Here is a 24,600-nt window from a genome sequence, read left to right on the forward strand (position 1 = left end):
ACATCAATACGAAGCGGTTATTGCGGAAAATGGCAAAAGAAACTCAAATAAGGAGGTTTACAGCTATGTCAGAAGCAAGGGAGTCATTACCCAGTCGAGTGGTCCGTCAGTTACAGAAAACGGTGACTGGGTTCAAAACAAAAAACGATGACTTGGTTCAAAACAACGAAGCCATGGCCAAAAATATTAAATGACTTACTATCTTTTTTTTTTTCCTGCATCTGTATTTACGATCGATGGTACAAACCAGATCCCGACCGTCTCATTGGTAAGCAGGGGGAACATTCTTCTCCAAACTGACACAGAAGACGAAGTCGTACGTTCAGCGATAAACGGAACGAAAAATTAATACAACGGCAGGCCATGATAAGTCTTATCTAAGCACAATGAAGGAGACGACACATGAGATAGTGGAAGCCTTTGACTGCCCCATCTCGGTAGGTCACTTCTTAAAAAAAAATATACACCATATAAAAGGAAGTCTGTCAAAGGAACACCGACATTCAGATGAAGAGAGCAAGTCGCTGCCCGGGGATCATATTGTCAAGCGAGCTTAACGTCTGTAGCTGCAAAAACTTATGGAAAACCATCGTTCGAGATGGAATCCTAAACCATTCAGAGGATCATCACTCAGTAAACGATTCTGGGCATAGCTTCCCCCCGAAAGCCTTTACCACACTGATATCTGATGTTTATGATATCATCCCCAATCACACACACACAGCCTCGAAAGATCCCCAGTGGTCTGGTGCTGTTTGAATGTCTTCGTGATCTTTGTAGGTACAATGACACGGAATCCTGTGCATGGGCGATCACAGGGGCTCAGGAACACGGATCTTCGTACGCACGGAATCGCTGGCGTTCAACCCCAGAGCGATACGCAGGAGCATCACGCTGCGGGCGTAAAATATATCAGCAATGCGACTCGCAACATTCCTGAACAGTTCGCTTCCGAAGAGATAACATCTGGCCCCACGATAAGAGGCTGAAGGCGGACGTGACTAGCAAGAACGAGTCAATGTAGCAACCGCAAGGGTATGCAAAACACTGGGTACTTAAGATCCTGGTAAGTTCAGAGAGACCAGTGACAATGATACTCAAACCAAGAATCCTAAACTTGGACCCAGAGAACTAATGCAGTCTTCTCTTCATACTAGTGATAACTAACTACAGGTTAAGGGGGCAGCTCTAGCAGGCAGCGACCTCTACCTAAACTTGAGCGACTACGACTCCTGGAGGGCCTACAGCAGTGGGATGAACAACAGCAACAAACATGTTGTCAAGAACTTGCTGTTTAAAAACAACGTTTATATGTACTTGCTGACAAATGGAGGGAACGTCACACCTCGTAGCCAATACCTGTAAAAGATTTTTTTCAATCCGTTCTTCGTACACAAGAATGGAAGAAGGTGAGAGCAAATGACGTAAAGGGACTGGTGTTGGAATGGGATGTATTTAAGGAAGCAGTGATGGCTTGTGCAAAAGATGCTTGTGGCATGAGAAAGGTGGGAGGTGGGCAGATTAGAAAGGGTAGTGAGTGGTGGAATGAATAAGATTGCTGGTGAAAGAGAAGAGAGAGGCGTTTGGAAGATATTTGCAAGGAAGTAGTGCGAATGACTGGGAGATGTATAAAAGAAAGAGGCAGGAGGTCAAGAGAAAGGTGTAAGAGGTGAAAAAGAGGGCAAATGAGAGTTGGGGTGAAAGAGTATCATTAAATTTTAAGGAGAATAAAAAGATGTGTTGGAAGGAGGTAAATAAAGTGCGTAAGACAATAGAGCAAATGGGAACATCGGTGAAGGGGGCTAATGGAGAGGTAATAACAAGTAGTAGTGAAGTGGGGAGAAGGAGTGAGTATTTTGAAGGTTTGTTGAATGTGTCTGATGATAGAGTGGCAGATATAGGGTGTTTTGGTCGAGGTGGTGTGCGAAGTGAGAGGGTCAGGGAGAATGGTTTGGTAAACAGAGAAGAGGTAGAGAAAGCTTTGCGGAAGATGAAAGCCGGCAAGACGGTGGATTTGGATGGTATTGCAGTGGAATCTATTAAAAAAGGGGGTGACTGTGTTGTTGACTGCTTGGTAAGGATATTCAATGTATGTATGGTTCAAGGTGAAGTGCCTGAGGATTGGCAGAATGCATGCATAGTGCCAGTGTACAAAGGCAAAGGTGATAAAAGTGAGTGTTCAAATTACAGAGTATAAGTTTGTTGAGTATTTCAAGGAAATTATATGGAAGGGTATTGATTCAGAGGGTAAAGGCATGTACGGAGCATCAGATTGGGGAAGAGCAGTGTGGTTTCAGAAGTGGTTGAGGATGTGGGGATCAGGTGTTTGCTTTGAAGAATGTATGCGAGAAATACTTAGAAAAACAGATGGATTTGTGTGTAGCATTTATGGATCTGGATAAGGAATATGATAGAGTTGATAGAGATGCTTTGTGGAAGGTATTAAGACTATATGGTGTGGGAGGTAAGTTGCCAGAAGCTGTGAAGTTTTTATCAATGATGTAAGGCATGTGTACGAGTAAGGAGAGGAAAGTGATTGGTTCCCATTGAATGTCGGTTTGCGGTAGGGGTGCATGATGTCTCCATGGTTGTTTAATTTGTTTATGGATGGGATTGTTAGGGAAGTGAATGCAAGAGTTTTGGAGAGAGGGGCAAGTATGCAGTCTGTTGTGGATGAGAGGGCTTGGGAAGCGAATCAGTTGTGGTTCGCTGATGATACGGCACTGGTGGCTGATTCGGGTGAGAAACTGAGGAAGTTCGTGACTGAGTTAGGTAAAGTGTGTATAAGAAGAAAGCTGAGGGTAAATGTGAATAAGAGCAAGGTAACTAGGTTCAGTAGCGTTGGGGGACAAGTTAACTTGGAGGTAAGTTTGAATGGAGAAAAACTGGAGGAAGTGGAGTGTTTTAGATATCTGGGAGCGGATTTAGCAGCGGATGGAACCATGGAAGCGGAAATGAGTCACAGGGTGGGGAAGGGGGGGGGGGGGGGCGAAAGTTCTGGGAGCGTTGAAAAATGTGTGGAAGGCGACAACGTTATCTCGGAGAGGAAAAATGGGTATGTTTGAAGGAATAGTAGTTCCAACAATGTTATACGGTTGCGAGGCATGGGCTATAGATCAGGTTGTGCGGCGGAGGGTGGATGTGTTGGAAATAAAATGTTTGAGGACAATATGTGGTGTGCGGTGGTTTGATCGAGTAAGTAATGAAAGGTTAAGAGAGATGTGTGGCAATAAAAAGAGTATGGTTGAGAGAGCAGAAGAGGGTGTGTTGAAATGGTTGGGTCACATGGAGAGATTGAGTGAGGAAAGATTGACAAAGAGGATATACGTGTCAGAGGTGGAGGGAACGAGAAGTGGAAGACCAAATTGGAGGTAGAAGGATGGAGTGAAAAAGATTTTGAGCGATCGGGGCCTGAACATACAGGAGGGTGAAAGGCGTGCAAGAAATAGAGTGAACTGGAACGATGCGGTATACCAGGGTCGACGTGCTTTCAATGGATTAAACCAGGGAATGTGAAGCTTCTCGGGTATATCATCTAAAGTTTTGTGGGGACTGGATGTGGAAAGGGTGCTGTGGTTTCTGTGCATTACACACGACAGCTAGAAACTGCGTGCGAACGAATGTGGCCTTTGTTTTCTTTTCCTAGCGCTACCTCGCGGGGGGAGGGGGGAATGCTATTTCATGTGTGGCGGGGTGGCGACGGGAGTGAATAAAGGTAGCAAGTGTGAATATATGTACATGCGTATACATGTATATGTCTGTGTATGTATACGTTGAAATGTATAGGTATGTGTATGTGCGTATGTGGGCGTGTATGTATATCCATGTGTATGTGGGTGGGGTGGGCCATTCTTTCGTCTGTTTCCTTGCGCTACCTCGCTAACTCGGGAGACAGCGACTAAGTATAATGGATAATTACCTATATATATATATATATATATATATATATATATATATATATAAGACATATATCACTCCTATACCGACATGCATCAACAGTTATCAAAGGATGTTTTATATCAAAAGGCACCACTCACAAACACAGGTCTCTATATACAAAGCCGGACCTAATATGACAGAGAACTTTACATGGTCTACAAGAGATGACAGACTGTTTATCACAGGGGGAAAAGATGGTGGAAATCGGGAATTTCATGAGGTAAAGAATTCACAGCTCTAGAAGGCGAGAAACCGAAATCTGGTGCCGCCCAGCCGTCAAATTTAACCCGTGACACGAAGCACTCTCTTCTCTAAGCCGAGGAGTTTACTCCACACCGCATCAACCCCATATGGATGGGCCCATCAACTCCAGTCTATGACTGTGTACGGGCAGGCAGGTCCATGACTGTATACAACAACGTCTGCTTCAAACCCGCCAACATGAGGAAGTTCTGTGCTCTTCCAGAGCGACAGCCGTTCCCGCCATCCTCCTCCTCCTCCTACCTCCTTCCCGTGTGTGCCACTTGCTAGGTAGGAGCGAGTGGCACACTGTTATTAACACTGCTGCCGTCCAGACGCTTCTTATCTACACACTGCTGCCAGACGCTTCTTATTTACACACTGCTGCCAGACGCTTCTTATTTACACACTGCTGCCAGACGCTTCTTATTTACACACTGCTGCCAGACGCTTCTAATTACACACTGTGCCAGACGCTTCTTATTTACACACTGCTGCCAGACGCTTCTTATTTACACACTGCTGCCAGACGCTTCTTACACACTGCTGCCAGACGCTTCTTATTTACACACTGCTGCCAGACACTTCTTATCTACACACTGCTGCCAGACGCTTCTTATTTACACACTGCTACCAGACGCTTCTGATTTACACACTGCTGCCAGACACTTCTTATTTACACACTGCTGCCAGACGCTTCTTATTTACACACTGCTGCCAGACGCTTCTTATTTACACACTGCTGCCAGACGCTTCTTATTTACACACTGCTGCCAGACACTTCTTATTTACACACTGCTGCCAGACACTTCTTATTTACACACTGCTGCCAGACACTTCTTATTTACACACTGCTGCCAGACACTTCTTATTTACACACTGCTGCCAGACACTTCTTATTTACACACTGCTGCCAGACACTTCTTATTTACACACTGCTGCCAGACACTTCTTATTTACACACTGCTGCCAGACACTTCTTATTTACACACTGCTGCCAGACACTTCTTATTTACACACTGCTGCTAGACGCTTCTTATTTACACACTGCTGCCAGAGTGTGTGTGTGTGTGTGTGTGTGTGTGTGTGTGTGTGTGTGTGTGTGTGTGTGTGTGTGTGTGACCGCAAAATCTCACACAGGAAATATATAACACCATCCAAGGGAAGCTGTCAGACTTATACAATTCCTTTATCTGATTTACAGATAATAAAACCTGTTATTACTAAGCATGAACATTTCTCTAAGGGCCTGACGCATCCATAAACATCAGACGACGAAGCTGCCTCGGGCCTTCCCCAGCCTACACCCAACGGGTGGTGCAGGATGGACACATCTGGCCGACGGACGCGGGGCAAGGGTCGGTCGCAAAACCCGTCGGTGAATCCGTCTCCCGATTTAACCGAGAGCGCTGAAGGAGAGAGAGAGAGAGAGAGAGAGAGAGAGAGAGAGAGAGAGAGACCCCCACTTAAAGAGGAACATGTGAACTTCACTATCAAGAATTATCAGGCTAGTGGAAGAGAAACAAGAGAGAGATTACGATGTTCCAATGTATCCGGAGAGAAGGAAGAAGCTATCTGCAGTAAAAATTTAAGACGTCAAGCTCACTAGGGCTTCCCACTAAACACCACTGAGTATACACCAACAGGGGTGATGCCAGACACACACACACGAAAGAAACAGACAAAAACAGATATACATCCAGCAATATCACTGCTACCATCTGCCATCGAGGTCACTGCTACGTCTGCAGGTCGAGGAGTTGAACTTGGTAAGAATATGCCGAAAGATAGGCAAGGTCAAGGGATAATCACTGTGTGCAGTGATGCAGGGGTCACTGAAGGATCCCTTACGAACGAAGGCGGAGGAGCAGCCGAAAGTGTGGACGGAGCGGAGGACGTAGACCCCCCCACATGTTTAGGATGGGTACGCGACGACGCATTTTCGCCCTCGTCAGCAGAACATAGGGGTAAGGAAAGGCTCTGGGGACATCTAGCGTGTCTTGACCATCGTTCTTCCCGGGGGAATGAAGGCAACAGACACGTATCACAAAGGGCGGGGCCCTCCAGCCAGCGGCGATAGTTCTTCCAAGATCTGGTTCCCAGGTCACTTGTCTTGAACATAAAACAAATGTCTTGTGTACGTCACTTCAAGAGGGCGATGTAGCGGGCATGTCCCGTGGGCGTGGTTGTGCTACAGGAGTGGCACGGGCTGTCTTATGTAATGGGCGTGTCCCATGGGCGTGGCTGTCTTACATGACAGGCGTGACCGGTGGGCCTGGCTGTCTTGGATCACTGCAGTCTGATATCTTTCTTGCATATCTATGGGATGATATCATTTGTGAGTTAATGAGCTATCCCTCTCGTATAATAACAGGGCTGATATCGATATGTTCATGAACTGATATCTTCTTTGTATGATAACAGGGCTGATATCTATATGTTCATGGACTGATATCTTCTTTGTATGATAACAGGGCTGTTATCTATATGTTCATGAACTGATATCTTCTTTGTATAACAGGGCTGATATCCATATGTTCATGAACTGACATCTATGTATAATAACAGGGCTGATATCTTTATGCTCGTGGGATGATATCTTCTTGTGTATTCATGGGATGATATCTGCCTTATACGTTAATGGGCTGATATCTTTCTTGTACGTTAATTCGAACCCCTGCAGCCCGCGCTTACAGAGGGTCAGAAACGCTAACCACTACACCACGGAGGCCCGTAAAGTACATTCTGAATTGTACACATTTGTGAGATTCGAGCACCTGAAGCGGAGACAATGAGGCAAAGACTTTAGGACTAAGCCACTGAGCGAATGACACTTTTCAACAACAAAAAATCGTTTATCCAGTGTGTGTGTGTACTTACAAGCATATCACAAGATCACAAACTACAACTGATTAATATATTTCACATTTCTACTCATTGCTCGATTCTCCTCTGGTACGGGGAGATGAGGTGGGGAACTGTCGCGTAGATGGCTATGGCGAGGTAATTTCATGGGGGGAAAATTCTAGCATGCTTTGTCTCTGCAATATGTGGTCTGGCATTTTACAGTTACATAACGGGGGGGGGATTATTTGATAGGAGGACATAGTTTCCAAATGGGGAGCTGTTTGGTGGGGAGTTGTCAAGCGGGGAGCAGTTGTCAACTTGGAGGTATTTGAAATGAGAAGTTGCCAGTTGGCATAAAATATCGACGAATTTGATTGGATGGTTGTTGTCTGGGTTAAAAGTTGTGACAGGGCAACTGTGGTATGCGAAAAGGTTAATTGTCCAGCGTCGATGAGCCATGAACCTGGCTATGAGAGGTGGGAATGAAAAAACAATTATCCATCTTGTTATCGTCAACGAGGAATCTGTCTGCCATTAAAGTCGGTCTGGTCTGGCCTTATGAGACTACTTACCTCCCACCCTCTCGTATACGCCCTCACCTGAACTGTGTATATAAACTACCTACTGTTGTTGCTACACCGGAAAATGTATTTACAGTACTGTATCAAGAACTTCTCCTTTTGTTCATCTCAAACGTGGAAGACAAAAGACATGGGGTTAAAGACTTTCCCGTCCGTTGAAGTTTAAATTCATATCTCCGCCATGGTCTCCTCGTAACAGACCACCCCACCCCCTCGTTCACACCACGATCAGCTGCAAACAAACCATGTGTGTATGTGGGACGAGTACATAGCTAAACACCAGTTTACTAAGGCGAACATCATATTCGTAAAGGTCAAATACGTAGCATAAGGGTGTGGCTGTCAGTACACAAGAACACAAGCAACAACCAAGACAGTAAGTAATATACTAACTTGATTAATGTCATAATTGCATCAGGAACTGTTGAAAAAATTGAAGCACAAGTATCTTGAAACATAAACAAGCGGTTTGAAATGTAATATAAAAAAAACCGGATAATGTGAATGCCGGAGGCAAAAATAAACATTATTTACAATTTAGATACATGTACTGACAATAAATAGCTCCTACCACAAGAAAATCAGATAAGGAGTTGAAGCAAATAAGCTATAGATTTTTCCTATCTAAACACACATCAAATTACAACATTATCAAGGATACTCTAAATTATAAGAAGTGTGATCTGGACTCCTAAACTATTTCTTGTTTATGTTTCTTTGTCTCTAGAAGTACTTGCAGTTCACACTGGTGTTATTAACGTTTAAGATACTACTTGAATTTTGTTAGGGTACGTTAGGTTAGGTTTAGTTTGGTTGCAATTGTTTGGTCTGGTGGTTTATGATGTCTTCTGAACGATTCTGACCATTTATCGCAAACAAGTGGATGTCTGAAACTGGAGTTTTACCCCCAATTTTTCCACCACCGCATCTTATAAATCATTCTACATCTACGAGAGGTAACTGCATAATCTAGCTCCTGTGAACAAAAGAAATTGAACACTACAATCTACGCGGTCACTGACCCTCCGACTCTGTGTACATAGGATCTTCTATCTAAACAATCAAACTACCTATATTCCCTTAGTGTTGTACATAGGATCTTCTATCTACACAATCAAACTTCCTATATTCCCTTAGTGTTGTGGGGAAACTGATGTACAGATAACGCTGGCCAGGGACTTCATGGTAAGCAGTGAAACCACCCAGAGGACTCATTCGAGGCCCAAAGGAATTCACAAACCTATCGAACACATGAAGAATTTCCACGTCACAAGCGTAATGGGTATGTGGACGCAAAGAGTTTGGCGTTTTGATCAATCGAAGCCCATTGTAATACACCAAACTAAAAAAAAAATCTTTAAATTCATTTACAAAAAGATATTTATACTTCCACGCATAATATTCAAAAGTTGAAAAAACAATTCATCCTATCTCATTTTTACTGGACCTTTACATTACACATACACGCGTAAAGATTCTTTAATCGAGATATTATTCCACATGTCTTCCACAAACCGGTGCTAGTTTTGTTTACCGACTGATAAAAGTAAATATAATCTATTCAGGAAAGTATGACAGCCCAATATTACAAGTATTTTTTTGTATTTTCTAAACTGTTCAACGTTTACTATAGCACCATACTATCGGGGAGGTGGTAACTTGCATTATACGATGTATAGAGAATAGTTAAGGTGACCTTAAATAAATCCTAAGATTTTTTTTATTTTTTTTTTTTTTTATACTTTGTCGCTGTCTCCCGCGTTTGCGAGGTAGCGCAAGGAAACAGACGAAAGAAATGGCCCAACCCCCCCCCCCCCCCACATACACATGTATATACATACGTCCACACACGCAAATATACATATATATATATATATATATATATATATATATATATATATATATATATATATATATAAATATATATAATAGAAAACATGCTTTATCACCAACTATCATGTTTTCATACACAGAAATGGTTCCCAAAGTGGACGGTACAGCCCCCCCAAAAGACGTTTTTCCAATTAACTGGGACAGTAAACGCTTGGAAGACTGCAGTGGGAGTGGGGCTCAGATAATTTCACGGCGCTTGATCTAACAAGATAAAACCAGTAAAGAAGCATCATTTGTTCCCAGAACACGTACGTATCAGCTTTCCGTCCACTGAATCATGCAACGTCAATACGTGAATGGACAATTCAATGGCCGTAGGTTTTTCTTCCGCACTATAATCAAATCGTTTCAAAGTGAATCTAATAAGTCTATGAGAGTATCTGAATCTGTACAAAATCTTGGAAGTTCTATAGTTTGTTTACGGCTTCACTAAAATTTAAATCATCCTTTTCCAAGTTAAATTTTCCTTTACCATACGTTTCAGAAATGCTGCAAAAGCATAAGTTATAAGAGAAGAGTGCTTATGCAATTAAATCCTTTTCTGTTCAATCAAGTTGATCTTCACCGCATTTTTATTATCCCAGTATAATCTATATTTACTTAAAAAGGGATGATGGTGATTCGATTTGCCGATCAGGTAAGTTCTGGGTTGCTTGGCTGCGTAGCTCAACTACACTTTGGCCTCTGATCACTTGCCGAGAGAATGAGCACACGAGAAATGTTTTTTTTTTTTTCTAATAAAGCTTCAAATTATATGCGATTACAGCTATACCTAGTTAAATCAGAAGCATATACATTCATACATGGTGCTCATACACAGCCTTTTCTGTTCAGGTAAAATGATTTTAAACTCGTTTTTTCACACTAGGAGAAAGGGGTGGAAACCACATATGTAAAAAATATCAATACCTTGTTTAAATATAATCACCGTTTGAGGACAAATATCTGAGTATTCAGTTTTCTTAAGCTTCACATACATGTACTTCATATAATTGTACTGCTACATTCACAAAATTAATCGCAAATAAATTAAAGTTTGATCAAATGATGAAATTTATCTCGTTTATTTTCCATATAACTGACCAGGAGGCCAAAGTGCTATTGAACTACGCTGGATGAACCCGACCGTCCATGCAGATCGAGTCACCATCGAACAACTTAAGACACTGGGAACAACCTTCCTATTGTTACAACAGCAAACCATTTAACAAGGCATTGGCGAGTCCACGATTTAGACCCACTACAAACACCTTACATGAATAATACCTAGATATCACGAACTGCAAACATAGGCCAGTCAGGCAACAATGTTTACTTCTTTGAAATCATCAGGCTCAACCTACATGGTGAGCAATGCCATTTTATATGATAAAACACGAAACAACCTAAAGATTCACCTCCAGTTCCCAAAGTTTCTTACTGTAAGTTGGTTTGACCCTGATCAAAGATAATCGCACAAAACATACTCTCCAATAAACGTTAAAGGGCAGGCGAATCTTCAAGTCATCGGAAAAACACTCACAAACCTGTGCTGAAGACTCGCAGGACTGTGGAAATATCCTAGACGTCTTACGACACAACGGATCACACAACTCACAACACAACAATGGCTGGTGGTCGTGCTCAGCCAACCTACAGAGTTTACCAAGATCGGAAACTCTAACTAAAGGAAACTTACTCGCCTATTATCAGTTTTTGCTTACGATACTAAACATCTGCGATAAATGCACAATAACGATCACTCATGCCATAACGATTTTTTATTAATTAAAGCCAGTAATCCTTATATTTCGTTTTATGAACACTGAGTGCATATCGTATACATATATTAATGGTAGTTACGAGACGGTTAGCGTTAACTATTAACATGCATATTTCACCTGAAATATGAATCAAATTTATTTATATCTATCATTCATATACGTTATACAGTGTTAAATATAAACAGCTAAAACTACTCAGTTCAGTATTCACCAAATACCAAACTGATACACATAAGATTGCACAGAAAAAATTATAGTGCACTTAACTTCAAAGAAAGTAAATACTTTCTGGAAAAACATTGCTAGAGGTAAGATACATATATTCAATCGTTCTCTTCTAAGAGATGAAGTATACGAATAATGCCATGCCATTATTTAGAGATCCCGTCGCAGTATCTCAGTACAGTCGACCAGCGGGACGACATTCGGCAGCGGTACTGCCATCTGTCGTTTGAATTCTTTACTATCATATTCATATTCTAGATATGTATGGCCCACCAGTTGCATTGCAATTATAGTTATTATTATTATTATTATTATTATTATTATTATTATTATTATTATTATTATTATTATTATAGTTATTATTATCATTATTATCATTATTATTATTATTATTATTATTATTATCATTATTATTATTATCATTATTATTACTATTATTATTATCATTACATTATTATCTTACAAACCCAGGACCCGTTACAGGCTTCCTTCAGCTTCGGTGCTACACTCCACGCAGGAGCAAGGAAACAATGGACTTCTTTGGGATGAGAATGTCCTCAGTTTGACTGAGCTACTGTCTGCCCATTGGCATTTACAGAACCTCACCGGGGATAGCTTCTCACTCGATAGGTTTTAACCGGGTCCAGGTGAAAGTCTACTGGTCACGCTAATCATTAGCTTTCCTTCTGTAAACATTTCTAGTAATATGAGGGAGAAGAAAAATAACCATTGATGCTTAGCAAGAAGAGAAATCAAAACATTGTCCCTATAGCCCACCTTTCCTGTCGGTGGGAAGGGGGGGGTGTGGGTCTTTGACCACTGGTGCATTAATTAAGGATAGGGAGAGCCCCTAGAGCCAAAATTTTATCTTCGTCACCCCTTCCATTCTAAGCTGGACTTTGAAAAATGTGATAAAACTATACTTACGCTTGTATAATAATTCTAATGAAGTTATGCAAGTTTTACATGTAGCAATTTCAGGGGCTCTCAAAACCATCAACCCTGAGGTGATTTTTGAAGAAGATATGATTTTCTAGGTTTGGGGGCCCCCTCCCCCCCAACAAAAAAATATTGAGCCACGGGACTTGCCGCCCCCACATAAACAACAATACTGAAAAGACTGGACGAGACTTTGACTTGTGGACGACACGCGATAGATAATCTAAAATTCTTGAGCGGGAGGAGGACCGGAGACATCTTTAAAGGCCGTTGCCTACTTGAGGGCATTTCTGGCTTCTCCCATACCTCATGTCTGGCCACTCCTGTGCCTCATGTCTGGCCAACAAATGCACCAGCACAATACCAATTAAATAGTCAAGTCAGAGAACCGGTGGTTCTGAAACCGAGTGACTTTTACGGTTTATCTACAGAGTGACGGTAGAGAGAGAGAGTGACATGAACACCTGTGCGTGTATTCCACTCAGTTCAGACTAGAACACCTGCGTGTATTCCACTCAGTTCAGACTAGGAACACCTGCGTGTATTCCACTCAGTTCAGACTAACTTCTTTTTACCCTTAATCCTAGATAAACGTTCTATTTCTTTTTTGTTAATTGCCACAGAATATGACCAGGTGGAAAATATAGCATCAGGTAGATCGTTTGAATGCCACACAACACAACCTCCTCACATCTATATGTAGTGCACTTCTAATTAAACCTGTTTCTACCACAATGAATTGTTGCCTTCAATGAAGCATTATCTCCAAATGGCCCCTTTAGTATCTCTTCCCTCTCACTGTCTCCTCTTAAAAACAAAACACACAAAAAAAATATGTAGCCTATCTCGCGCCTGTTGGCTGTGAGCATAACTATTTTCGGTGACGTGGCCTTAAGTAAACAGGAGACGGGTATGATTATTACCGTTGTTGTTGTTGTTGTTATGCATGCACTGAGCAGCAGAGGAGCTCCGGGGTAGAACGAGGAATAATTACAAATTCTGCGGTGTTGGCAAGGCTTTTTAGTTTGGGGTTGCAACGACCACTGACGGTAGGTGTGCTGAATTTTGTCTATCACGTTTATTGTCAGCATGACCATAAACAGACTGAGGAAGTAGTCCATAGTGAAAGATCATGCTAGCGTTCATGTCCTATCCATATAATCAAAATACATAATATTTAAGGGTAATTGGAGGGTGCTTTGATGTAAGAGGCGAGTGAGGAAGCGCCGAAAGGCGCGCGACGGGTGCCGTGTGATGTCTTTCTTAGATGTAGTATGTGGTTAGGGAAGACGGGAAGATGACGGACTTCGTAAGGTTCTCCTCGCTTACTCTGATGAGCCGTGGCGTGGTGAGCGCCCAGGGAACGTTGCTGGATGTGCGTACGACTAGTATTGAGCGAATAACAAGAGGGAACACTTGAGAGGGCGTCGAGTCTTCCCGGGCGACGTATGGCATCAAGTCAATGCCAGGCCTCGTTTTACTAGTTTTACGGTTATTCTGAATCACGGAGGATGCATTTACCTAAGTTGGTTGATGAAAACCAAGTATTTATTCATAGTCCACCCTCATGTGCTCGGGAAGATGACTGTGATCGAAGCGATCAAGCAACACTATAAATACACCTTGACATAATAACTGACAATGACCATGTCACCTAAACCTCCTATGATTTTAGCTTTTTTTTTTTCAGAGGTGCTTGAATCTATCAAATATCTATTTGGCTTAAAAAAAATGTCAAACATATTTGTCATCCTTGGATAATCATTCTGTCGGCAATACATGGCCGACATTAAAGTTGCTTTAACCTATAAAGGATTAATCATTTATCTTGTGACACACACACACACACCCACACACACACATCAAAATACACCCATTTTCTTTTCTTTTTCTCCCACATTTATTGCACATACGCATAGCAGTCTTAGGCCAGTAATTGAAGTCTGGAGAAAGCGACGTCGTAGCCATCACTACACATGCTCCAAGCCAGCCTCGCTACCATCAATCATTAGCTTTATGATCATAAACCATTCACATCAATATCAGTATTAATTCTAATATTGATCCTATTGTCTGGGTATACTCATTTATCGAGAAGTATAGTGCTTATGTAACTCGGGATGATTCGTCTGTGCTTGTTTGTTGAAAATATTCCTATCGATATAAGAGAAGTGATTACATGGGCAATTAGTTATCATTTGATATTTGCAGTTATCTGATTACCTATTATATCTAGAGATCATACTCTAGTCTTTCTTACAATTATCATAAAACTAAGTTATTTGTCTGATTGATTACGTAGTCCATAGAAACTTGCATAGGTTATGCGACTTGCAAAGTACATGATTTGAATTCATGCGCTGCGTCCGTGTGACACAACCTAATTCTTTTTTAGACAAAAAAAAAATCTAATCAGTATCAAAACAGTTGAAGATAATACATTTTCTCTTCCTTTCGTACTTCAGTGTCATAGTATGTCCCTCCTAACCTGTTCATTGCCTGGCTATTCAAGTACGAACAGGTAATAGGTCGGCAGTCTCCATTCTAGTCTCGTCTTCCCACGAATTACGCTTACACGCCCTGGGCCGTGGTACAGGATCTACGCCGCCGTTCCTTGCCACTACTGTCATCACTTTTCTTTCACATTGTCTCTACTTCCCTCACAGGCACCACCTATTACTGAACATTAGGGAATGTCTGCACGGAACGGCCCCGCCAGTTGTGGGTTCGCCTTGCAAGCAAGAAGTGAGACGTAGCCGCCGGCGATAGCCTAGGTCGTGGGGCCTTCCAGCACAACAACAATAGAATATGACCGCCATCAGTTATCCAAGTCCTTAAGATACATCATAGCGAGTGGGTAGATGCCTCTAGCGACAGCGTCGGCCCTATCTGTTTATCCCAACTGGTCCGGGTCACTTGCCTCCGTTCACGTCAACACCACCCACGGCCTTCGGACTCGGATGAGTTCCAAAGGGATATCATTCGTCCACGTCTGCCAGAGACAAGCATCTCATTATGTTTCCACTGGATCTTTTCTTACAAGTGAAGATAATCGCTACCACTGTCATATATATATATATATATATATATATATATATATATATATATATTATCCCTGGGGATAGGGGAGAAAGAAGACTTCCCACGTATTCCCTGCGTGTCGCAGAAGGCGATTAAAAGGGGAGGGAGCGGGGGGGGGGGGGGGGCTGGAAATCCTCCCTTTTTTTTTTTGTTTTTTTTTAATTTTCCAAAAGAAGGAACAGAAAAGGGGGCCAGGTGAGGATATTCCCTCAGAGGCCCAGTCCTCTGTTCTTAACGCTACCTTGCTAACGCGGGAAATGGCGAATAGTTTGAGAAAAAAAAAAAAAAAAAATATATATATATATATATATATATATACATATATATATATATATATATATATATATATATATATATATATATATATATATATATATATATATATATATCCCTGGGGATAGGGGAGAAAGAATACTTCCCACGTATTCCCTGCGTGTCGTAGGAGGCGACTAAAAGGGAAGGGAGCGGGGGGGCTGGAAATCCTCCTCTCATTTTTTTCTTTTTTTTTTCTCCAAAAGAAGGAACAGAGAAGGGGGCAGGTGATGATATTCCCTCAAAGGCCCAGTCCTCTGTTCTTAACGCTACCTCGCTAATGCGGGAAATGGCGAATAGTATAATATATATATATATATATATATATATATATATATATATATATATATATATATATATATATATATATATATATATAATGAACAAAGTGCATATGAACGCGCACCTTCATAAAACATACAAACCTCCAACAGCCAGGATCGAACCCAGGACCCCTAAGGGATGATCATAGCCTTGCGGTAGCGCTCTCGCCTGTTGCTAACGTGGGAATAGTTTGAAAAGAAAAGAAATATATATATATATATATATATATATATATATATATATATATATATATATATATATATATATATATATATACGAATATAGACATATGAACGCGCACTTTCATAGAACACATGATACCCTCCAGGATTCGAACCCTATTGGGAGCGATCGTAGCCTAGCTATTAAGCGTTCCCGGGTACCACGCTAAAGGTCCTGGGTTCGAATCTTGGCTGTTGTGTGGTGGTGTTCCGACGACAAGTTTGGCTGGTTGATGCGACAGAGGAGGGCAACAGAAGCAGCGAGCGCGGGGTGAAGGGGAGCTGTGTATGTGTGTGTATGTCTGAAGTGTCAGATTATTCTTAAACAGACCATCGGGTTATAGGTACAATGGCATAGCCTTTTCGAGGTAAGTGGTTGTCAACAGTGACCCGTGAGGATATTCCCGTAGCGCGGGCCGAGCAGTGAGAAGGGACGAGGGAAACCCTGTAGGCGGGATGTAGGAGGTCCAGCAACGACAGAGATCTACAGGAGGAGTTCTGGGTACTGAGGAGGTTGCGGATATCCCAGAAGCAGTAGTATGCGGGCGACCCTCTTCACGGCGATGGACATCCTCACCTTCTCCTCCTTCGTGAAGGGTTCGAGGTCTTTGTTGTTGGTGCGTTTGAAGGACCCCGCCAGGTGGGAGGAGACGCACCACAACCGGCCCTCGTCCACTGGAACCCTAGTAGGGAGGGAGGAAACAAATGGGTCATTGCTCTCGTGTACAAACAGTCGTTCGGTGGCGGCCGTGGGATGGACTTGGTTGTGGTGCTACGTCGTGTATGGCGGATCGCAGCTGTAAGGAGAGGGAGGAAGTGTATCATTGTCATTCAGTGAGAGGCGTCAGCCACCTCCCAGCGTCATGCGAAAGGAGACTGTTAAACAAACATCAGGGTGAAGGTCGGCCGGTACCCTGAGCTGAAGACAAGTTTTACTCTGGTGCAAGACTATGCCTCTTTATCCAGTGATACACTAGGGGAGAACTGTGGTACCACTGGCGCAGAGCGTCCGTTCTTCATCCAGCAGTACAGTAGGGAGGACTGGTAATGTAAGAGGAAACAATATGACGTTACCCCATGCGCGGGGGAGCAGTACTCCGGGGAACACGTCATCAAGCCGTGCCCCGGAGGAAGTCATAGACAATGATGAGGTACGGGACAGCCTCGAAGAAGTACCCTGGTAATAACTGTGGGGGGCGCCAGACGACTAACCCTCGTCAGGGGATACACTGGAGGGGTTCTGAAATATTCATGAGGCGGGAGGGAGTGGCTGGGTGGGTGGCAGCCTCCCAGCTCCACATGGCCAAGAATCGTGTTGTTCATATGAAGTGTATATATATATATATATATATATATATATATATATATATATATATATATATATATATATATATATATATATATATATATATATATATATATATATATATATATATATTTTTCAAACTATTCGCCATTTCCCGCGTTAGCGAGGTAGCGTTAAGAACAGAGAACTGGGCCACTGAGGGAATATCCTCACCTGGCCCCCTTCTCTGTTCCTTCTTTTGGAAAATTAAAAAAAAATTGAGAGGGGAGGATTTCCAGCCCCCCGCTCCCTCCCCTTTTAGTCGCCTTCTACGACACGCAGGGAATACGTGGGAAGTATTCTTTCTCCCCTATCCCCAGGGATAAAATATATATATATATATATATATATATATATATATATATATATATATATATATATATATATATATATATGTGTGTGTGTGTGTGTGTATAGATAGACAGATAGATAGAGACATATATATATATATATATATATATATATATATATATATATATATAGATATATATATATATATAGATAGATAGATAGATAGATAGATAGATAGATAGACATATATATATATATATATATATATATATATATATATATATATATATATATATATATATATATATTCGCCTCGCGTTAGCGAGGTAGCGTTAAGAGCAGAGGACTGAGCCTTAGAGGGAATATCCTCACTTGGCCCCCCTTCTCTGTTCCTTCTTTTGGAAAAAAAAAATAATAACGGGAGGGGGAGGATTTCCAGACTGTGTTGTGGTGTGGGAGATCAGATCTTAAGTCGGAGATGACTGCCTTATGTGTGCCTTTGCTGAGGAGAAATTAGTATTATGGCTTCAGGGCAGCGAAGCCATCCAGCGGTATCTTGAGACGTGTTATTAAGAGTGTGATAGATAGCCAGCACCCCTCCAACGGTACCGAGGACCACTGGTTCCCCCTCCAGCGGTACACGTATACCAGAGCCACTCAGGTCTTAACGCTGTGTTCGTCTCAAAACGTCCCTGGTCCTAAGTACAATACAATACGTACATGTAAGTTATCTCACAAAGCCCTGAATACAAATTCTCTACCGGACGTATTCGTCAATGTTAGTTTATGTTAATTCATGTGAATTGTATCAAAGACGAAAGTACATTACACTGTTAAAATTGAGGATTATGGACTCAAGATTGAGGAAGGACAGCACAGTGTTACGTGGCATGACATCGCTGGGAGCCACTGGTCTAATAGAGACGGAACGCTTTATCCCTCATTCACGAACCTGCTGTGCGAACGGACAACTGCATCGCTGAAGCTTTGGCCTTTACCAAGGAGCAGGATAGTTAGTCATCTAGTACCTTGGCAAGGAGGTAGGATCTAGATCATGGTGTGAGACAGGAATCCACATGCGACTTGGGAGGGAGGGAAGATGCCGCTACGCCTGTGGGGGGGGGGGGGGTGTCTTATCGGTCCTTGGCAGCACCAAGATCTCCTGTGATGCAGAATAATCGTCTGCTGATGCCCTAGGGATGTTTTGTGTCCTGGCGGGAAGGCGACCCCTCTAGTATTGGCAACACAAGTGATCTGGGTCCTAACTAGGCTGAAAGAAAAACAAAAGAACACCTCTTTTCAAGTCGGTTTTTTTTTCCCCTACGCCCCCGTGCGTAGCTGTAGACCACCACCTTGAATTGGTACCAACGCCAGAGAGGGAAGGGAAGGACTGCGTATCACTCAAAAACAATACCTGAGGAAGTGCAGCATCTGGCGGAGGTGGTGGGTGGTGTTCTGCAGCAGGTGTTCGTAGTGGATCACGTGAAGCGGCCCGGAGCTCCACAGCAGCCTGTCTGTCGCCAGCTCCTCCCACAGGGATGTCGTCTCCGCTACAAAATCACGGAAAGCTGAAAAAAAAAAAAGACGACTTGTGGTGCATCAAGTAATCAAAATATCTATCTGGTCTTGTACTATTCAGGCATTTCCATACTACACAGCAGAGAGGGGGCTTTGATTAAGTGAGCCACGTATTAGCATCTTCACAGTCATGTGTCGACCTCAGTACGCTTGAGTGTAGGAGGGAGGGAGGGAGGAAAATACGCATGCTGAAGAGTGAGGACTTACCTTCGCTAGAGAACAGCTCGGGGAGGACTTGAGCCATGTGTCTGTTCTTCGCTTTTGACACGAAGAACTTCCAGTAGGATATGATGGCTCTGTGCCAGGAAAGAGATCAGTGTCAGGGTCATTTCGCAGCTGATATGCAACGTTGTGCGAAAATATATAAGAAATGAAGTTCTTAGGAGCGCGCACACACACACACACACACACACACACACACACACACAAGCAACAAGTAATGAACTACAGATCAGCCTCTCTAACGAGTGAGTCCATAATGATCTGAAAAAAGGAAAGAGTTAAATCAAAGAGCAAAGGAATGACTTTCTACGGTTGAGAAAAATCAAAGAGCAAAGGAATGACTTTCTACGGTTGAGAAATTACCTACGTGAAAGATAGCACCGCTTTAGGGAAAGGGGGTCATGTGTATCGAACCTCTTAGATTTCTACGAGAGTTCTGTCGTAGACAAAAAGGGAAAAGGCTGGGTGGATAATTTGTATCTAGACCACCAGAAAGAACCTTGACACCGTACCGCGTAGAAAGCTGTGGGAGAAGTTGAATCACTAGGCAGGAACCAGAGGAGAAACTCAAGTTAAAGTACATCACTGGAGTGCCACAGGCCCCTGCTCTGAGACCTTTACTCTTCTTGATTTATGTAAACGACTTGCCTGAAGGGCATGGATTCGTACCTGAAAATGTTCCTACGATGCGAAGGTCATGAGAGAAGTGGAGGGCATAGAAGCTGACCTGGCTGGGTTACGGAGGATCAGGATGGCGGGCAGGTCTGGGTTCACGCGAGCGTACCGGCCCGACAGGTCGTGGACGGGATGGCCAAAGAGGGCGCTGCCGTGGTTCTTCTGTACTATCGTCCTCCCCCCGTTTGCAGCGTCCAGCTCTCCCAGGAACCCTGAGGAAAAGCGACGTCCTCCCACTGAACACACGTTCAGATTATCAGAGGAAAATTTCGCACACACATTCGACAATCAGAGAAAATTGGTAGTGTATACTTAGGCAAAGGGGAACTGCTCATGAAAATTTACGTTCGATGATCGTGTAACCAGGGAAGCATTTAGGCAAACGAAGAGACCTGCAGACAAGAAAGAATTCACTGGAATGATCCTGAGGTGATAGACGGTAGGGAAGAGAGAGGGAGAATTATAAGAGAGAGTTAGATGGCTATGGAGGCAAAACAACTAAGTAAGAAAGAACAGATCTGTTAACGGGACGTACATCAGGTTGAAGGCAGTTTATACAAACGCGGATGGACCGGTAAAGTGGAAAAAAGAGGTGGAGTTCGTGGACCGAATCAGGTAAAAAAAAAAAAAAAAAAGTTATCCTTAGAACAAAAGAGACGAAACTTATCAAAGTTAACACCAGACTAAAGTTAACATCTGACGTAATCTGGAAGGTACTTGACAGCAAGGAGGGAGAGAGAAGACAAAGCAGGAGAGTGGAAAATTGTCCTCCTATTAAGCCTCAGGAAGGAATGATGGATGGCCCGTTAGGAGCACAAACTGGTAAGAGTAAATGCTCGAAAGATTTGCATGGTGGTGTTTACAATGATATACGATACCTGGATGGTAAGAGTAAATGCTCGAAAGATTTGCATGGTGGTGTTTACAATGATATACGATACCTGGATGGTAAGAGTAAATGCTCGAAAGATTTGCATGGTGGTGTTTACAATGATATACGATACCTGAAAGAACTGCAATTAACCATAGCAAATGATCAGTGATTATACCGAAAGACGCAGCGAAGATGGTGCGTGGTACTGACTCCTGCTACAGGTCTAATAACTGGAGAAATCAATTACTTTTAGAGTGCGTGTCCCCCTCGCCCTATCATCATTTAGAGGATGCTGGGGCTTACAGCCCCTGCACTTACCGGCTTCGTAAAGTGTGCGATCATCGTAGACGGAGCCAGTGAACACGCCCGTAGCCCCCTCCAGCAGATACCGAGCCCAGGTGTTGCCAGAACTGGGGAAGGAGACGAGCCACACGCGTGCCAGACCTTGCCCAAACCTGCCCAAACGCCAGAGTCAACACACGTAGAACATGTAGAGCTACTGCCACCTGCTAGTCTACGATATTGTTTGCAAGGCGAAAGAAAACCTACAAACGTAAGTGAATTGTGCTGAAAAAATGGAGAGACATGATCACATCTCTGTCACAGGTTTTTTTGTAACATATGTCACGGACTTTGTTTTCTCTTACCATAGGTATCTTTACCAAGGCCTGTCACCAAAAACAATTTAATCAACTGAGAAATGCGGAGTTTCTCTGCGCAAGTGTGATATTACAAAAGCTTTGCTTGTCTTTTTTTCTGAAAAATCACATCGAGGTGACGACGCCTCTGTCTTTACTGAAATATGAGCGATTAGGAACAACAACACAAGTTTTGCTTTCTTCATTGCCAAAGTTGTTAAATTTTCAGTAAAATCCAACGCGTTGTCACCAACGCAAACCAAGCAATTGTTATTTATGAGTATATCGTCGGGATTTCAATTCAATTGTTTTTTGTATCGTATCTTAATTATGCAATCAAATGCATCATGTAGAATATTCATAAGAAAGTCCTTTTTATAACAACTTCATAAGAAATCAGATGAAGGATGAGAGAAATAATAATGAATCATAGGCGGTTATTAATGATGTATTGGAATGAAAATGGCAACAGTCGCTAGAAATACTATTTCTTTTCTTCGCTTTCTGAGGCGAGTCATGTGATGTGGTATGTAAAACGATGCATTTATATGTCATGTCTTCTCTTCCCTGGCATAACCTAACCTACCTACACTCTGTGCCCTGGCATATTCTTGCTACACTATACGGTGGCTTACCCTAACTACACTTTGTACCTGGCATAGCCTACCCTCACCTTACCGTGACTTACCCTAACTACACTCTGTACCTTGGAACAGCCTAGCTAGATTCTTACCGTGGCATAACCTAGCTACACTGTACCCTGGCATAGCCTAGCTAGACTCTTACCGTGGCATAACCAAGCTACACTCTGTACCGTGGAACAGCCTAGCTAGATTCTTACCGTGGCATAACCGAGCTACACTCTGTACCATGGCATAGCCTAGCTAGACTCTTACCGTGGCATAACCTAGCTACACTCTGTATCCTGGCATAGCCTAGCTACACTCTATCCCGGCATAACCTAGTAGACCCTCTACCCTGGCATAACCTGTCACCACTCTTTACCCTGGCATAACCTAGATACACTCTCTACCTTGGCATAACCTAGCATTACAGTTATCATGAGGAGTTTATATACCACTTATCTGTCACTAAGGACGCAACATGAACTCGTCCCATGGTTGACCCAGGGGCAACAACGGCTTCACCTTGGTAAAGGAGCCATTCTGACCTGCCCTAGCCATAAAGCCGACACCCAGGGTTCAGGGGCAACACCAATACCTATCCTGACCTGACCTGGTTTCATAGCTGACACAGGGGCTCCCGGACTCATCGTTTCGCCACAACTTCCAAGACGGTCCAGTCATGTTCAGCTCCAAGCTTTCTCCTGAAAAAGATATATATATATATATATATATATATATATATATATATATATATATATATATATATATATATGTGTGTGTGTGTGTGTGTGTGTGTATGTGTGTGTGTGTGTGTAGGTCTGGTAATCAGCCAGGTAAATAGACTCGAGTTCAGTGTCTAATTTCGCCCTGTCTCTAGTATGCCATCAAGCATTGTAAGACCAAAACGAAAACATTCGTCTGATTTTGTTTCTACCACTTTAAAAAAAAAGCTTTCAGAAGGAAAACATCCCTACTTAACCATCATGTGTAGCCACTGTATATCACACCACGACAACCTGACGTCACGTACTTACCAGATACTCGACTAACTCTGCCGTGGAGTTTACTCCTGAGGATCTCCGCCTGACATCCGCGACCCGTGCAGCCCTCTGGTGGGAGACATGGTTCATTTTTAGGAGGCATCCGCGCCATATATCTCGCCGCGCTACCCTCACTTTAATGGGAGATGGAGTCCCGCGGCGAGATAAGTGTTCCTGTTATTCCCTATTTCATAAGCAACTACTTTACGTTAAATGCGACCCCACCCGCTGGGTCGGTTTAAGTACTACTTTACCACACTGGCAATCGTCTCTGGACGCGTGGTAGTGTACTGTACTGATGTAGTAAACACTGCCTAAGTGTACGATCACCCAGCGCGTTGGCCACATTCACTTTTACACAACTTTATGTACTTACTGTCCGTATCACTTACAAGGTTTTACCCAGGGACACGGCGCATCAAGCTTGTGTCTACTAACTGATGTCTACTACAGCTTACCTGTGTGTCTACTAACAGATGTCGAACTACAGCTCACCTGGGGGCCTCGGGGGGCTGGTCGATGCCTTCTCTGTAACAGACAAAAAACCGATATGTTTGTCGCTGTCAACTGACTGTATATATATATATATATATATATATATATATATATATATATATATATATATATATATATATATATATATATATATTCCTATGAGTCCACGGGGAAAATGAAACACGGTAAGTTCCCAAGTGCACTTTCGTGTAATAATCACATCAGGGGAGATCGCAGCTTGAACATGCAGGAAGGTGAAAGGTGTGCAGGGGACAGAGTGAATGGCAATGATGTGCCCTGGACTGAACCAGGGCACGAGAGTCGTCCGGGTAAACCATGGAAAGGTCTGTGGGTCTTGGTTGTGGATCGGGAGCTGTGGTTTCGGTGCATTACTCATGACGGCTAGAGAATGGATGTGAGAAGACGTGGCCTTTTTTCGTCTACTCGTGGT

General features: G+C 42.8%; 2 protein-coding genes across 5 annotated transcripts in view; both read right to left on the reverse strand.

The window, feature by feature from the left end:
- The window catches only part of LOC139752893 (uncharacterized), a 469,040-nt gene extending 455,534 nt beyond the window's left edge, over nucleotides 1–13,506 (reverse strand). For all 4 annotated transcript variants that reach the window (XM_071668924.1, XM_071668928.1, XM_071668923.1 and 1 more), the window contains exon 1: nucleotides 11,027–13,506. The gene's annotated coding sequence lies outside the window, so the exon portion shown is untranslated. The remainder of the gene's footprint in view (nucleotides 1–11,026) is intronic.
- Nucleotides 13,507–16,369: 2,863 nt separating this feature from the next.
- On the reverse strand, nucleotides 16,370–24,122 carry LOC139752636 (sialate:O-sulfotransferase 1-like). The gene is made up of 7 exons (XM_071668388.1): nucleotides 23,649–24,122; nucleotides 23,225–23,315; nucleotides 21,669–21,805; nucleotides 20,529–20,688; nucleotides 19,787–19,875; nucleotides 19,416–19,569; nucleotides 16,370–17,048 (listed from the first exon to the last, which is right to left on the reverse strand). Exons 1-7 carry the CDS (start codon nucleotides 23,764–23,766, stop codon nucleotides 16,850–16,852), a joined length of 948 nt encoding a protein of 315 aa, XP_071524489.1. The 5' UTR covers nucleotides 23,767–24,122; the 3' UTR covers nucleotides 16,370–16,849.
- Between the last annotated feature and the right edge of the window lie 478 nt (nucleotides 24,123–24,600).

Source organism: Panulirus ornatus, chromosome 13 (genome assembly GCF_036320965.1).
Source record: "Panulirus ornatus isolate Po-2019 chromosome 13, ASM3632096v1, whole genome shotgun sequence".
NCBI classification, from domain to species: domain Eukaryota; kingdom Metazoa; phylum Arthropoda; class Malacostraca; order Decapoda; family Palinuridae; genus Panulirus; species Panulirus ornatus.